General features: G+C 45.3%; 6 protein-coding genes across 7 annotated transcripts; 3 read left to right on the top strand and 3 right to left on the bottom strand.

Moving 5' to 3' along the window:
- Positions 1-1,320: 1,320 nt before the first annotated feature.
- On the bottom strand, positions 1,321-2,168 carry E1B28_001979 (uncharacterized protein; the record flags this gene model as incomplete). Its single annotated transcript, XM_043147960.1, has 5 exons — positions 1,321-1,329; positions 1,388-1,489; positions 1,550-1,873; positions 1,930-2,052; positions 2,124-2,168. 5 exons carry the CDS (start codon positions 2,166-2,168, stop codon positions 1,321-1,323), a joined length of 603 nt encoding a protein of 200 aa, XP_043016674.1.
- A 1,453-nt stretch (positions 2,169-3,621) lies between these two features.
- E1B28_001978 (uncharacterized protein) lies at positions 3,622-5,550 on the bottom strand. The gene is made up of 5 exons (XM_043147959.1): positions 5,252-5,550; positions 5,073-5,186; positions 4,708-5,004; positions 4,548-4,646; positions 3,622-4,492 (listed from the first exon to the last, which is right to left on the bottom strand). The coding sequence occupies exons 1-5, from the start codon at positions 5,423-5,425 to the stop codon at positions 4,379-4,381; spliced, it is 798 nt and encodes a 265-aa protein (XP_043016673.1). The 5' UTR covers positions 5,426-5,550; the 3' UTR covers positions 3,622-4,378.
- A 94-nt stretch (positions 5,551-5,644) lies between these two features.
- E1B28_001977 (uncharacterized protein) lies at positions 5,645-7,263 on the top strand. The gene is made up of 7 exons (XM_043147958.1): positions 5,645-5,741; positions 5,800-6,168; positions 6,222-6,332; positions 6,403-6,717; positions 6,766-6,864; positions 6,925-7,042; positions 7,118-7,263. The coding sequence occupies exons 2-7, from the start codon at positions 5,980-5,982 to the stop codon at positions 7,156-7,158; spliced, it is 873 nt and encodes a 290-aa protein (XP_043016672.1). The 5' UTR covers positions 5,645-5,741; positions 5,800-5,979; the 3' UTR covers positions 7,159-7,263.
- A 1,963-nt stretch (positions 7,264-9,226) lies between these two features.
- E1B28_001976 (uncharacterized protein) lies at positions 9,227-9,876 on the top strand. Its single transcript, XM_043147957.1, has 2 exons — positions 9,227-9,367; positions 9,427-9,876. Exons 1-2 carry the CDS (start codon positions 9,290-9,292, stop codon positions 9,643-9,645), a joined length of 297 nt encoding a protein of 98 aa, XP_043016671.1. The 5' UTR covers positions 9,227-9,289; the 3' UTR covers positions 9,646-9,876.
- Positions 9,877-10,199: 323 nt separating this feature from the next.
- On the top strand, positions 10,200-10,947 carry E1B28_001975 (uncharacterized protein; the record flags this gene model as incomplete). Its single annotated transcript, XM_043147956.1, has 4 exons — positions 10,200-10,424; positions 10,490-10,623; positions 10,691-10,820; positions 10,879-10,947. 4 exons carry the CDS (start codon positions 10,200-10,202, stop codon positions 10,945-10,947), a joined length of 558 nt encoding a protein of 185 aa, XP_043016670.1.
- Positions 10,948-11,671: 724 nt separating this feature from the next.
- On the bottom strand, positions 11,672-13,123 carry E1B28_001974 (uncharacterized protein). 2 transcript variants are annotated; one of them, XM_043147954.1, is made up of 6 exons: positions 12,747-13,123; positions 12,575-12,685; positions 12,190-12,507; positions 12,038-12,136; positions 11,861-11,978; positions 11,672-11,800 (listed from the first exon to the last, which is right to left on the bottom strand). In XM_043147954.1, the coding sequence occupies exons 1-6, from the start codon at positions 12,903-12,905 to the stop codon at positions 11,766-11,768; spliced, it is 840 nt and encodes a 279-aa protein (XP_043016668.1). In that variant the 5' UTR covers positions 12,906-13,123; the 3' UTR covers positions 11,672-11,765. The 2 variants fall into 2 exon arrangements, with proteins under 2 accessions (XP_043016668.1, XP_043016669.1); XM_043147955.1 differs by having other exon boundaries at positions 12,200-12,507.
- Positions 13,124-15,011: the final 1,888 nt, after the last annotated feature.

Here is a 15,011-nt window from a genome sequence, read left to right as displayed (position 1 = left end):
GTCGCATTAACTCATGCCGGCAAAGAAGTAATTTGGCTCAACAAGTTGTTATCTGAGCTAAGACCGATTTTACCGAATGCCAACAGCGGATCCGACGCAATGGACTTATACTACGATAATCAAGGTGCTATTCGTTTATCAAAGGACTCTACATTTCATGCACGCACAAAGCACATAGATGTCCATTTCCACTGGATCCGACAAACAGTTTCACAAGGACAAATTTCTTTATCTTATGTTCCGACCGACTTAATGATTGCAGATACATTTACGAAGTCCCTGTCTCGGGCTAAATTTGTACGCTTTGCATCCATGCTTGGACTTACTTTTGATTAGTGTTCATTTTGAGGGGGAGTGTTGTATGTCAAAATTACACATGCCTTTAATCTCTGTTAGAGTATATAGTTACTAAATACGTACACTCACACCTCAGTGTCAAACCACCACTGAGGTGTAAGTCTTCTGTTATTTTCCCTTATTCAGAAGTACTCATATTACCTTCTATAGTATACATTCCTTTTAGGTATTCCCTATTATTGTAGTGTCAAACCACCACTGAGGTTATACATTCCTTTTAGCCACTCTCTCGCACTCCAGAGCTCTGATGGACTCCGACGTTTTCCTGTTCTTACACGCTATTCAACACTGCGCATCATATCTTGCTCTGTTTCTTTCATCATTTCATGTATTGGAAGGTGTATAGTCAATTCTTCAGCGTCTCAGGCGTAGCCTTGTTCACCTCCTTCCGTTTGTCGAACACGGCACGTCCTCACTCCTCTCGCAGTCTGAGACGGACAATGACTTCTTTATATGAAGCTCCACGTTTACGCCAATGAATCCAAAGAAGCATCCCTTCTAAGAATGATATGCATACCAACGAACGCCGGGGTTAGTTTGCTCCAGGGAACGTCTTGTGAAGAACTTTACGACCGTGTACCTTACTTTTTTGCTTCTGCCCCGTTGACCAGACCAGAGCCCTACGTCCACTGCTAGATCGTCTTCCAAAATCCCAACTCAGGCAAGATGTCGGGCTCTCATAACCTGCTGATGTGAAACCTTTCAACTGGCTTGCAGTTGCACGTATGTTTAACAGGCTACGATATTGTTGCACCACTGAATACATGCTAAGTATACGCATTGAAAGTTTGAAATACATCTTTAGGTCTCAGAAACCACACTAGTCCCAAGCGCCTGGCTTATCCTTGAGCTTGAACCCCCGAGTTCCCATTTTCTCATCAATCAATGAACGCTATCACGTCGCAAGGAAGGACTTCGAATTGTTTGCTATCATGGAAGTTGTCACAAGAGTCCATGATACTCTTATCGTGGCTATCAAACTTGATTCAGGAGGATAATATGTAGCGATGATCGGATACTTGAGACTTACCGCCACAGCGAAGTTCACAATCGATTCTCCTTTGATCACACCGATTCCGTCCCAGTCTGAAGTATTCCCGGGCATGAGTCCTGATCCCTGATGAGCGTGAAGCTTAGAAAAATAAGGAGTCAGGCCACACGTCATGCGAACTATCCAGTGAAATCATTGTACCTGCTTGTGCTTCGTAACCTGCGGGTTAGTAACCAGTGAAGGTTTGACCAACAGAGCATGGACGTTCAACCAATAATTACTGAACTCCGCTTGACTGAGACCATCTTTCTTGTGAATAAGAACAAGCAGCCTTTCAACATGATCCTGTCGAACGATGCCCTCAGGACCTGGCACTTCCGGAAGTTTGGCGTCACCACCGGTTCCGCTCGGAGGCTTATGTATGATGGTAGCGATATTGAATGCTCCATGAACGGTCTCAGCTTTGAAGAGCTTCGATGACGCATCACTGATGACTTTCTCTATGTATTCGGGGTGTTGGACAACCTGAAAGTTTGGTATCAGAAAAATGGGACATTCCAGGGATTTAAAAGCTAATTCACCTCTGCGATCTTCTCCAAAGACTCCCCTTCGAATACAACCACACCATCATAATCGGGTACTCGAGTCCTTCCCGAATTCTGGGACTCGGAGAGTCTCTCTTTCCATTCTTGATTCACGTGAAGCTACGAGTCGTTAATTATCAGCCACACTTCAATTCAAGTAGTTAGAACAAGATGAATTTGAACGGATGAACCTGTTCATATTTCAAAATGTTCTTCTTTGTAATCTCCAGGTCCATAACAACTTTTGAGTGTACATCTCTCCAATAACGACTCCATTCTTCAAAAGGCAAATCGTCCTTTTTCTGTACAAATATAAGTACCCACACGCGCCGGTTATTGAGAAAAAAGTTGTTTGATGGGTCTGTCATCATGGAAAGATGAAGAGACTCGAACATTCAAGCTCAAGCTCGAATGCTACGGTCTTTATATAGCGACAGTCTACCCAGCCCGACCTGACCGAGGTCCCCAGTCATTCTTTCGATTTTCTGCATATCCATCATCCTCTGGGTCCAATTCTGTACTTTATTCCTCAATGATGTCGACAGCAATGAAAAGCTCCTTAGGCCTCTTGAGTGAAAAGTAGGACGAGATTAGTTGAGAACAGATCGCTTTGAAGCACAGATAATCAAACTGTGGTTTAATAGATATTGAACTACATATAATATTAAAGTAACATTAAACTAAAGAGCAAGTTCAACTGCAAGTTGACCCAAATTGAGTTCAACTGTGCAGTTCAACCAAACTGCATTACTCTAAAGTACTTATGAAACGTTGGGTTTTTATACTAAGTAATTCTAACCTCTAAGAACAAGTAGAAGAATATAATAAGTACAAAATGCAGTGTAGTGTAATAGTGACTAGTGTTATTGTTAATAAAATATAGAACCAATGAAGGCTGATGTTAATGATTTTGATTGTGTTACACTTGCATGTGGTCCCGTGGGTACTTACCATTTTTGGATGTGGCTGTGTAAAACCTACTGGTAGGGAAATTAGTCACACATAACCTTTTATAGTAAGTGGGAAAGAAGGCACACACACGTCATACTATCCTTCCACTTCTCTTAGACTCTGGATCATCTTAGTATAAAATACTTTTTATACCATTTCATGATTGTGTTGAATGAACTCCAAAGTTGAACTTGGGGGAGTTCAACATACAGTTGAACTTGGGGGAGTTCAACATACAGTTGAACTTCCAGGTTGAGCTCAATCATGAGTTGAACTTGAGGACTGTTGAGTTTATTCAGCACACAAGTTGAGTACTAAATCAGAAATAGTATTTTATACCAAGATGAACTAGAGTCTAAGAGAAGTGGAAGGATAGTATGACGTGTGTGTGCCTTCTTTCCCACTTACTATAAAAGGTTATGTGTGACTAATTTCCCTACCAGTAGGTTTTACACAGCCACATCCAAAAATGGTAAGTACCCACGGGACCACATGCAAGTGTAACACAATCAAAATCATTAACATCAGCCTTCATTGGTTCTATATTTTATTAACAATAACACTAGTCACTATTACACTACACTGCATTTTGTACTTATTATATTCTTCTACTTGTTCTTAGAGGTTAGAATTACTTAGTATAAAAACCCAACATTTCACAAGTACTTTAAAGTAACACAGTTTGGTTGAACTGCACAGTTGAGCTCAATTTGGGTCAACTTGCAGTTAAACTTGCTCTTTAGTTTAATGTTTCTTTAATATTATATGTAGTTCAATATCTATTAAAGCACAGTTTGATTATCTGCGCTTCAAAGCGATCTGTTCTCAACTAACCTCGTCCTGCTGTAGCTTGAGTAGGTATGTTTCTATACCAGTAAGGGTCAGTTGATGAAGAGAACATTAAAGGCGCACTACTAATTGAAAAACGCGGCAATGCACGAAAAAAACGATTGTAGGGAGCGCGGTCAAGTCGGGCTGGGTTATGTGCGTGGAGGTAGGAATTGAACAGCCGTGATCCTCCCCAATACACTTATCATAAATTAAGAGGCCGAGCACCTAAGATTCGACTTGGATTCGGCGCCATCTGCGTCTCACGGCTCCCACAGGCATCCGGCCCTGTACCGTAATATCGACGCAAGCATTCTGAGCCCCAGCGACTCTGTACACTTTAGTACTCGATCGGACGACATATAGCTCCGGGCCTATCAGCATGCAGGCAGCGAATAATCAATCACCGTTTCATGCGCTGGTAGCCTGGTACAGATGAGGTGAACATTCGGTATTATTAGGATTGCCGTATGATACCAAGCTCGGGGGGAAGCTCGGGGAGAAAGGTTGGAAGAAGCAGTCTGTTGACCACACTTGAATGCCCGGCGCTTCTGCCAAGAATGTCTTTCAGTGGGCTATCACGATTTCTAGAAAGAATGTCTGAGTTTCGAGAATAAAACGACAATTATGAAACCCAGATATACGTGAATCCAAGTACATACATACTTCAATTATCAATCAACGTTACCACGTCGCAAGGAAAAATATCGGACTGGCCATCGCTAACGAACTTGGCGCCGTCCTCCGTCGCAATCTTGACAAACCTCTCATCCGCAAAGACCTTGGTTCAGGCGTAAGAGTTAGCTTCGAGAACACCGAGGTAGGTATTGGCTTACCTCCATAGCATTTGCAAGTGACTTCGCTTCGAATACGCCGACTCCATCCCAATCCAAAGGACTCCCGGGCGAGACTCCCGATCCCTGTTGAACGTGAAGCTTCGAGAGAGAAATTAGTTAGTGTACAATGATGCCATCCTTATTGAGCGAAACCATTTACCTGCTCGTACTTCGAAATAGAGGCACTGGTAGCCAGTAGATGTTTGAATAGCGGAGCATGGACGTTCAACCAATGTTGACTGAACTCCGCATGACTAGATCCATCTTTCCTGTGAAGGGGTAGAAGTACCCTCCCAACGTCCTCTCGAATGAAGCACCCGACTACGGGCTTGGCATCTTTGGCCGATTTGTCCGCGATAACAGCGATGTTGAAGGCTCCTTGGATAGTATTTTCAAGTTGGAAGATATTCACTGCATCGGCAACCACTTTTTCTATGTATTCGGGGTCTTGGGTGACCTATGCGTAGGCCTGGAGTGGTAAGGGAAAAGAAGTTCGGTGGTTAAAAGGGATTAGTTTTTACCCACCTCTGCGAGCTTTTCCAAAGACTCTCCTTCCAACACGACTACACCATCGAAATCGGGTACTCTCATTCCGGGGCTTTGACGAAGTCTTTCTTTCCATTCTCGATTCACATGAAGCTACTCGTCGTGATCAGTAAGCACATTTCCGTTCTTGACACGAGAGGGTAACGAAGAAACCGAACCTGTTCATATTTCAAAAAATTCCTCCTAACGATTGGAACTCCTAGAACGATCTGAGCATGCTCCCCCATCCAATAATGGCGCCATTCTTCGTAAGGCATGTCTTTCTTCTTCTGTAGAAATAAAAGCGCCCGTATGCGGTTCTCAACGAAAGGAGGATTCGACGGTTCTGCCATCACTGTTACAAAGATGGGATAAATCTGTATAACAGAGGCTTCAACGCTTTGTATTTATAAGTATTGTTCTGTAACCGTTTTATCAGCCATCTAGAGAACACTAGTGGGGGGAAAAAACGAGCGGCTGACCTAGGATGCATGTGCTACACGTTATCCTCATGATCATAAAAGGGTATACGCTGAAATAATCGGAACCGTGAGAAGGCATTTCCTTTTCTACGTAACCTTCTATCGGCCAAAGGATTGCACCCAGCCATACTTACAACATTTCCGTTCTCATTGATTGATTCGAGATCCAATGAAGAATGACCACAAGGCATGGTTACTTCAATTTCTTTTTTTGCATCCCAGGAACTGAAGGAGTCGGGTAACAGGTGGCAAGATACCACCGGTATACTATACACTCAAGCTTACCCTCATTCCCCCATCAACCTACCCATTGCCTTCGCCATTGCCCTCGCGCTTGCCCTAGTACCATCTCAAAATAAGGCAACAAGCGAAGGTATAGTGAGACACTACCCAATACTCACATAGTGCAGGCCGTCCACGTTCGAATGAGCCCTCAAGTATCATTGAAACCGGAGATGAACACCTTGCGTACAGATCGTTTTCGATTTTTTGTCTTTGTGAAGAAAAGAGCGGACATGACGATGGAGGAGTTTGATCGGTATTGGCTGGAGGTGCATTCGAAGGTGTTCTTGAAGTTCATAGCTGGGAAAGAGGGTTTATTGAAGTACGAACAAGTGCGTTTTCACTGGCATAGAACTATTACCTTGAACATCGACACCTCGCACAGCTGCATGTCAATCAAGTCGAGAAAGCGAGATTAAAGAGTATTGGTGTACCCGTACTCGACTATGACGGCGTAGGATTATTCGACGTAGATTCGTTTGAAAAATTTGCAGCGGTTCGTAGCTTTTGTGGTTTATCATTGGGTCTTCTTTATACTGACGAGGATGGCCCTCTGGGAAATCTAGCTCTTAGACGAAGGATACATTAGAGACGTCGTACCAGACGAAGAAAAATTCATTCTCCGCGAAGAATCCGTCGTCGTACGAGCCAAGATCGCATCCATAGTCGACTGTGATGAAGATCTCCTTATTGCCGCCCAAATGGCATCCGCAGGGTCGCCATATCTAAAACTTCCAACTAACCTCAGAAAGGATCGTTCGAGAATGTTATTTACGTTCAACGTAATGGAAGGGGTAGACTTATCGCAGGTTTGGTTGCGAGATCATGCGAACGTGGTGAAGGCTACTCCCCTTGGGCAGAGTATTATCAAGTACGAGCAGGTGAGCGGTGTTATTTTCTATCTTCTACGTTTTACTTACCTTCACCAGTTACATCCAACAGAACCCGTCTCTGGGTTCACTGATAATCACGACGCTGAACTCCCTCATTGGGATGGAGTAGCGCTCATCGACGTGCCGTCTTTCAACGTGCGTCGCTTTCCTTGTCAGAAAAACCCAGTACAGCTAATGGAAAACGGCGATTCTCAGTTATTCAAGGACCCGGTGTCAAAGCGAATGCTTGCAGAAGACGAAGCCAAATGGCAAGCTCCAGGAACGCTGAGCATGCTCCCTATCGACGTGGCGACCATCATTGACGTTGACGTTGGTAAGCTTTCGTTTCGTTTACATACACAATCCCTGCCGCTATCTTTGACTGACCCCTGCCTGTGTTCACTCTTAGCCCCTGCATACGAGGCAAGTTTGTTACTCGGTAAACTGTGACCATGGGGAAGGTGGGGGGGAATTATACATAACTTACATAAATATGGTGGATTTTTTGATGACCGGAGAAACGAAATGAAATCAAACATCACACCTATTCACTGCATGTAGTTGTCAATGGTAATTGAGACCGATATATATTGGTGTGCCATAGGCCTCCTCCTATTACTGACGTGCTTGTAAGCTGGTCAAAAGCTGGTCACATACGGGCGTAAGTACCGTTTACCGCCTCACGTGACGGATTTTCTCCTTTGCTTCCACGACGACGACGAGGTATCGACTCCATCCACACAAGCTAGTGCCACCCACGTCTCTTCACTTTGAATCACGAAACCCAACTGAGACCCTGCCTTTTCAGTTTGGACTATAACCAAATAGAATAGCCTTGCATAAATGTAATCCCTCCCGCAGCCGTCGCCGGCGCGTTGCGACCCACTCATATCGATCTGGTATCCTCTAGGTACCACTGGGTAATCATCCTCATCCATTCTAACAGATGAAGGCATCGCCTCACTGAAATCGAACAAGGGATCGTTGTTTTCGCACCGCTACAGCGGCGGATAAGGCTAAACAAACGCGACTTCGAACTCAGAGCGTTCATATGTGTAATTGAGGTATGCATTTTTCTTTTGCTTCTTTGACTTGGAGACGTCTCACCGTTCAACCAGCACATTATCGCAGATTAAGGAATTTGCAGATTCTAGGCTACGAAGAACCGGTTCTCTCATTTCATACACCAAAATTCGGACGAGCAGAAGGTTCTAGCCTTTAGAGAGATGATGAAACAGGCTCTTTCTCTATTCAACGCATGGCTCCTTTCGGCTTTTCTAGTTCTTCCGACCTAATCAACTGAAAATCCCCTTCCTTATACTGAAATTTACTATACGATCACACAAGCTATTCAAGACAACACGCAACACTGCCGGGTATACCATTCACTCGCATTCCAACGCCTTCCAGGGCCCGATACCCGCGGCCTCTTAGAACCAGACAGTCTTTCATCTCCCGAACCTCGATCACTTTCCCAGCCATCTTCGAACCCCACTCCATTATTCGGTGTATCGGACCCAACTGCCTGTAACTACCTGTACCTTCATGTCCGGACCCAACGAATTGAACGCCATGTTCGGGGGCAACTCGGGCAGCAATATCACAGGGACCATTACGGTCAACAACGTATCGGGAGGCCAATAATATCAATAACTCGAAATTAAGATGGATGATTGTGGAGGAATTTATCGCACACAGATGATGAATTCGAATAATCAGTCCTTTTATGAGTATGGCAGGACGAATTACGACGGTCATGAACAATACTGTGTCAGAACGAGTGTACTATATATCTTTGTTTGCACAGGGGATTTCAGAAACTCCGGAGTGCCTGAAGCTTATCGCAGATCGAGGACTTGACACCGGAGGAAGGCTCTTTTGTGACGCTTAGCAGCGCTTATGGCAAAATTCTGGGAAATGCCGATGCTGCTGAAACATGTTTGAAACCCATGCTATTGAGGATTTAGCAGTCTATATCTTCACTCTATAATAAATAAATAAATAATCAAGTCCTTCGTTCCCATGTTCCCCAGCACGCTTTCGGCATATTCCCTAGCAATGTTCCACAGTCACTGGGGACATTTTGATGTCATCCTTCGGCATCCTACATACGGGGTCCAATGAAGGATTTAATTTCCTAATAATACCGGTACCTGTCCATTCCCAGCACCAATCATGCAGAACAGACCTCGCCATGTGTGATGTGACAGAAACAAAGGAAAGAATTGTATTGACTCGGAGTGTAGATGATTTTGTAGCCAAGTCCATCTTTTAACGTTAAAGAAAGAGAAAGTAAAAACAGACTTCGGGTTAAATGGAAAGTAAAAATTTCCTTTGTTTCCGTCACACCAAACAAAGCTGAGGCAGGTACTGGACAATTCCAGTGCTGATCGACCCAAAATGTACCCTTTAACGCTTTTTTGGGCGGTGTTTAAAGCTATTGCCGGCGATTTCTCCACCAGGCACGTGCCACTGCAGAAAAGTGGGTGGGAAAATAGTAGGTTTCTTCATCTCAACTCCAGTCTCCTCCATCACGGCGTCTTTCTCATTCCAGCTCATAGATCGAACACGCGCGGTATTAATGATGGGATTCTTCCCTTTTCATGTTGTTTTCATTTATCAACTTCAAGATGACCTTGTATTCTTGGAGTCTCCGGAGGTGGCTATCCATGACTCGGGCAAATGAGATTGCCTTGCACTGATTCCAAATCTATGCAGATCGTTGCATTATGCGAAAGTACGTCGATACCCTCTCATATCGTGCACCGTTGGATGGCCTGTTCGAACGGGCAGTACGCCAAAGTGGTCTCGTCCGGTGCTAACATCTCACCGATGATATATTGGACCCCGTCTTCCCCACCGCTGCCGAATCCCGAGGCGCTTCAAGAGCTTGAAGAAGGGGAATATTTTATGCCGCTGCCCGACGGGGATGATTGATGATTCCTTCCGTCCTTCCGTGGCGTTAGAAACAGATTGGCATCTCAACTCCGTCAATTCAGGAGACAGTTCGAGGATGCCGAAGTCACCAGCTATGTACTTCTAGACGTGCTATTCATATTGACACTGTTAATCGACTTCTTTTCCCGGCAGCAACAGAGAGACGCAGGTAAAAGCAGTCAATTCTCAATGAACAGATGTTTTCTTTTCAGAATCTCAGTTACAGGACCCTGTCGAAAACCGGCCTCGGTCCTGCCTTCAAGAGGCGCAAAACAGGGCCCTCATGGTCATGTCAACAGGGACCCTTATGCATCAACATTTTTTCACTCGATGTCATGACGGCTCGAGTCAAACCATTGAGTTCTACATAGCACTGGTCATGGGGCGTTGAAAATCCAATCTTCCAGTGTCAATGTCAATGTCTACAGTTCTGTTTTGTTGTTTTGTCTAATTGACCGATCTTTACGGTTCATCGGCGAGGATAAAAACCCTCAGGTCTTGGAGTAATAGCGAACAAACTCCTCTTCATACACCAAGTCTTCGATATACCTCAGATGGCAACGAACGAGCAGCTTCATGCAGAGAACGTACAGGGAGGTAGGACCACCGCCCGGCGAGCAGAAGTGCGTTGGCTGCGACAGGCTCTTGTTGATGGCCTCAATTCTGCGAATGGCGAGGCATTCCTTTCGAACCTCATCGAAGGTGCTTTAGGTGCGCTCGCCAGAGCGAAAGTCATCGACCCAGACTCGTTAGACCCTGACAATGCTCCATTGAAGGAGGTAACGATTTCAGTCCCGCTGTGGCTTGAAGGAGTCCCGCTAATCTCTGTGATACGCATGAACAGGACCAAGAAGTCGCTGTGCTCCTGTGTGAGGCGGTCTATCTTTTCGAACGCTCTTGCGCGCGAGGAAGCCCGCCAGCAGATCCTTTAGCAGCAACCATTTGGAACAAGGCTCGAGGTGAAGATTTAACGAAAATGTATGTATTCCTCATTCCCCTTCCATGTCGACCATTCGTTGACGAATGAGCGTTGCTGTTTTTCCAGCGTGATTGATAGCGGCCTCAAATATCTCGTTAGTCCGAGTCCTTTATTCAGGGTCCAACATCAGGGCCATACGCCGTACCAGTACTTCGATTCACAGTTGAAGAAAGCTCTTGGGAAGGCACTGATCGAGGTGGGTAAAGCTCAATCGATGCCTCCGTCTCGGTAGCACTAACCGGAAGATATTCCAGCTTCAATCTGGGGACATCAAGACGGAGGTGGAAGCTGCTTGGCGTAATGCCAATGGTGCCCCCGCATGAACTGAATGATTCACCGGCTGTGTGATCATCGTGTGTAGGCTTGCCTATACAAGTTGCTAAACTTGTGTTTTTAAAAAAAAATTTGTTGTGTATGATATTCGTCCATTTTACATACTATGCAGTCTTTGTACTTAGGATTAGTAGAGACAGACTGTATGGAAATCAAGTGGGCGAATGACCGTTGCTGTTTCTGTTCCCAGCGTGATTGACAGCGGCCTGAGCAATCTTGTTAACCCAAGCCCCCTTTTGTTCGGGATGCGACACCGTCTCGACAAACTCCCATCTGTTTTTCCATTCGTACGCGAAGGAAGATTTAAAGAAGGCACGAATGGAAGTGAGTGGACTGTAAAGCCAGATCAGCTCTTCCGACTTCCGAAGCTTTCGGTAGCGCTAAATCGAAAAGATTTCCGAAACCGAGTCAAGGCACATCAGGGCGGAGGTAACAAGCGGGTGGCAGGTCCCTGTGCAGAGATACAAGTTGAAGAAAGGAAAAGTAAAAAACATGCTTTAAGGAAGACTCACCTGGCCTTACCGTCGCCGGCACCCGGGCCTGTCAGCACTTAGTACATAAAATTTCCCCTGCATTCTACCGGTGCTTGGTGGCTCACCCGTTTACTTGCGCCTATACCGTGATCTTCGAAGTTGCTTATATCGTTGAGCGGGTTCACCAGCACCCCTGAAATGTTCCGAGACTTCGTGAATCATAACGGGTACACGGCTCCTATGGGAGGTCTACAAGAATTATTGATCTCTACTTATAGACAACAGTGACATATTTAATGCTTCGGTCACCCAAAATTCACCGAATGCGATGACTCTCATAATTTACCGAGCGCCGAACTTGCCTCGTAGCCTGTCACGTATAAAATTAGCCGGAGACAGCTGAAAGATTGTAGTAAAAGACTGAACTTACCAACGTCCGTGTCGATGATGGTGGCAACGTCAATAGGTAACCCACTCAACGTTCCTGGGACTAGCCATTTTTTCAAGTCCGCCTCGTGCATTTGTTGTGACACTGGGTCGTGGAATAACTGAAAGTAACCACCTTTTATCAGCGAAGAGAACGATGTAAGATGTCGTTTTCTCATACGTTAAAGGATGGTGCGTCAATGAGCGAAACTCCATCCCAACTAGGGATTTTGAGGTTAGGATTGTCAGCAAACCCAGCGACAGGTTCCGCAAGATGTAACTGGCAGAGGGAGTTGAGTGAGAATACAGGTCATAGAAATACCCCCCCCCCACCTGTTCATACTTGATGATGCTCTGACCAAGAGGAGTAGCCTTTACCACTTCGGCATGACGGTGCAGCCACGCCTGAGATAAATCCACCCCTTCTTTCGCTTCGAACGTATAGACCATCCTCACACGATCCTTTCTAAGTTTAGTCGGGAGTTTGAGATATGGCGACCCTGCGGATCCCATCTGGGCAGCCATAACGAGGTCTTCGTCGTGGTCGACTATAGGTGCGATGTTTGCTCGTACGACAATGCATTCTTCGCGGGTGACAAACTTTTCTTCGTCTGGTAAGACATCTTTGATGTATTCTTCGCCATTTAAAAGCTGGATTTTGGCGACAGTTAGTTCCAGAGATCACCGAACAACCAATAAGTGACTGAGCACTACGAACCGCTCCAAACTTCTCAAAGGAATCCGTGTCAAACATGACTACGCCGTCGTAATCGAGCACCTGTTCACCAATCTTCTTTAATCTTGCTTTTTCCTCTTGGTTGACATGTAGCTGTCGGGGAAAAACTCAAGCGTTTATTTCCAGCAGTCCCACCATGAATACTAATACGTACCTGCTCGTACTTCAATACCGTCTCTTTCGTACCGGCAAACTTTAAGGACACCCTTGTGTGCTCGTCCAACCAATACCGATTGAACTCCTCTGTTGTTATATCCGGTCTTTTCTTGATAAAAACCAAGACGCGAAAACGGTCCGTACGGAAGGGGTTCATCGTCGTGGTTGGTGATAGGTCGGGTCACGATGGGAACCAGTTTTTTTCTCATCGTCTAAAAGTATTTATGATCAAGGATCCAAGAATGGTTATTGGATGTGAATGCCAAACGTCCCGACACGGGTTTCTAATGGTGTGAATGAGAGGCCCAAGGAGCGTACCGCTGAAGGTGTCGCGGGAGTTAAGTATGAGCTTGGAGCCCTGGACGTAGGGAAAAAGACGTGACTCACTGTGACCGTTTCGACTGTTATCTCAATCCACCTCTCGACCTCTCGACCTCTGATACCCACGAGTTAACAAGTCATTAAGTCTGCTTACAGGAGACTACCACTATCCTCTGCCCATAATAAAAAATCGGCTCCCATAGATCTCTTGTAATTAACCAGGAGAGCATGTTGAGCTTTTTCCCCCACTGAAAACTGCACTTTTTGTTGCTGAATTTCGAATTTTGTAGTCATTCAATCCACATGCATAGGCATCCATAATCTATAGGTGTAGCCAGACAGGGGACATCCTCTGTAAATTCCTGTAATTCACGAAATTAGTAGAAATGACTATGAGATAAGATCAACGCATATTCACATTTTCTCGGCCCCGTTTCCTTCTCTTTTTGGGTGTGGAAGCATCTGCCCCATCTGCCGAGAGGTAATGCATTTGGTTCAGCCACCATCCTGACTTCCCATGATCACAGATGTTGAACGTTGAACAGCTTGAAGTCGTCGTGAAAGGCAACTTTGCTGATTGTGGAGCAGAAATTCCGAAATTCAATAATGTCATTTGTACTGGATGGAGTAGATAGCATTTTACTTTTACGAAATATCATTACATGAATGCGTGGAAGGTGTTGAAGGTCGAGTCGCCCACTAATCGCGTCGATAGAAGCGCTCGATATCACTGGTCAGTGGGCCATGTGACGCTTGCAGCAACTGGAGTACTATAACTTTCCCGGGCTCGCTCTTCTACCTTCAGCCAGTGAAGCTTGGTATTCCCAATTCGTCGGACGTCTTTAAACGCTCGAATTGAATACCAACCAGGAACGCCTACCTTTTCTCCTCTGATGTCGGAGCGTTTCAGATGGAGTCCACACGCAAGAAACGTTAGTCACTTGTTATTTTTATATCCTTATTGAAATGTTGAGTCCAGTAATCCGAAAACAACAACGAATACTAAGATACAAGCGCCTGTCTATGAGTCACCGTTGGATGATGAACGACTGGCATTTTCTTAAGGAAACTCGTGCGAGTCGTACAAAAGGAGGAAATTATGATATAACAAAGAATAGGTGCCTTTCAGAGGTGATAGTAGATCTCCGAGAAGTCACAACGAAAATTATCTTGAAACGCGTACAGGTCCGTCAATTCAGCCCCACGATTCCAGCAGATACGGATGCATGAAGCACTCAGATGCATAGCTCCGTTTGTACCCTTTTGTACAGCGGACCTCTGACATTGTGCACGGTCAATGATTGACAGCCACGTTTACCTCGTGGACCACAGCGAATTTATACGAATTTGGCGTTGAAAGCTCAACTTTCAGTGATGTTAACCAAGATTGGCTTACCGGCGTCGTTGTTGAGCGCGGGCTCCTGACGCGACCGCGAACCAGTGATAGTGTAGGTCCGAGGCACTGCTGATTGTTATTGTTATCGACATCAGAAGGATGACGTATCACAATATTTCTCCCTCGCTGGTGAGCTCCTTCAACTCGACAGACATCCATTTTGATACATAATGTAGTGACAGTTCGGACTTGGGAGCCTGAGAGTGACATCGGAAATCTCCTCTTCATCATTGAAACCGCTTAGAGATAACAAGCTTCCTGTCTAGATCCGGGAGGCCAATAAGCATCATACTGTTCCTCTTTTTTGATTTCGTAGTCATCAGCGGCTGGCAACAACAAACGATTCCTGTCGTTTAGAGCCTCAGACTTTCGCTATCATGCTACGATGAGAAACAGCGTTCGGGTATAAACGAGCTTTAGGAGAGGGTCGGGTGGCTATGTCAAAAGGGATGCTTTTCCACACGCGGCAGATTCGAACATGGCGGATCTAGTACACAACGACGCCACAGAAGTTGTGCTAATAGCACTGGTCTGACTCTGGAACCG

Source organism: Marasmius oreades, chromosome 1 (genome assembly GCF_018924745.1).
Source record: "Marasmius oreades isolate 03SP1 chromosome 1, whole genome shotgun sequence".
Classification (NCBI taxonomy): domain Eukaryota; kingdom Fungi; phylum Basidiomycota; class Agaricomycetes; order Agaricales; family Marasmiaceae; genus Marasmius; species Marasmius oreades.
This window is presented reverse-complemented; position numbering and strand designations above follow the sequence as displayed.

Coding starts and splice junctions, on each gene's coding strand:
- E1B28_001974 (XM_043147954.1), bottom strand. CDS start 12,905: ATGAACCCCTTCCGTACGGACCGTTTTCGCGTCTTGGTTTTTATCAAG. Junction 12,686..12,746: donor CGGTATTGAAGTACGAGCAG/GTACGTATTAGT, acceptor TTTCCCCGACAG/CTACATGTCAACCAAGAGGA. Junction 11,979..12,037: donor TTGACGCACCATCCTTTAAC/GTATGAGAAAAC, acceptor GGTTACTTTCAG/TTATTCCACGACCCAGTGTC.
- E1B28_001976 (XM_043147957.1), top strand. CDS start 9,290: ATGATGGGATTCTTCCCTTTTCATGTTGTTTTCATTTATCAACTTCAA. Junction 9,368..9,426: donor TATTCTTGGAGTCTCCGGAG/GTGGCTATCCAT, acceptor AAATCTATGCAG/ATCGTTGCATTATGCGAAAG.
- E1B28_001977 (XM_043147958.1), top strand. CDS start 5,980: ATGAGCCCTCAAGTATCATTGAAACCGGAGATGAACACCTTGCGTACA. Junction 6,169..6,221: donor GTTTATTGAAGTACGAACAA/GTGCGTTTTCAC, acceptor CACCTCGCACAG/CTGCATGTCAATCAAGTCGA. Junction 6,718..6,765: donor GTATTATCAAGTACGAGCAG/GTGAGCGGTGTT, acceptor TACCTTCACCAG/TTACATCCAACAGAACCCGT.
- E1B28_001978 (XM_043147959.1), bottom strand. CDS start 5,425: ATGGCAGAACCGTCGAATCCTCCTTTCGTTGAGAACCGCATACGGGCG. Junction 5,005..5,072: donor CTTTGGAAAAGCTCGCAGAG/GTGGGTAAAAAC, acceptor GCCTACGCATAG/GTCACCCAAGACCCCGAATA. Junction 4,493..4,547: donor CACTTGCAAATGCTATGGAG/GTAAGCCAATAC, acceptor GCCTGAACCAAG/GTCTTTGCGGATGAGAGGTT.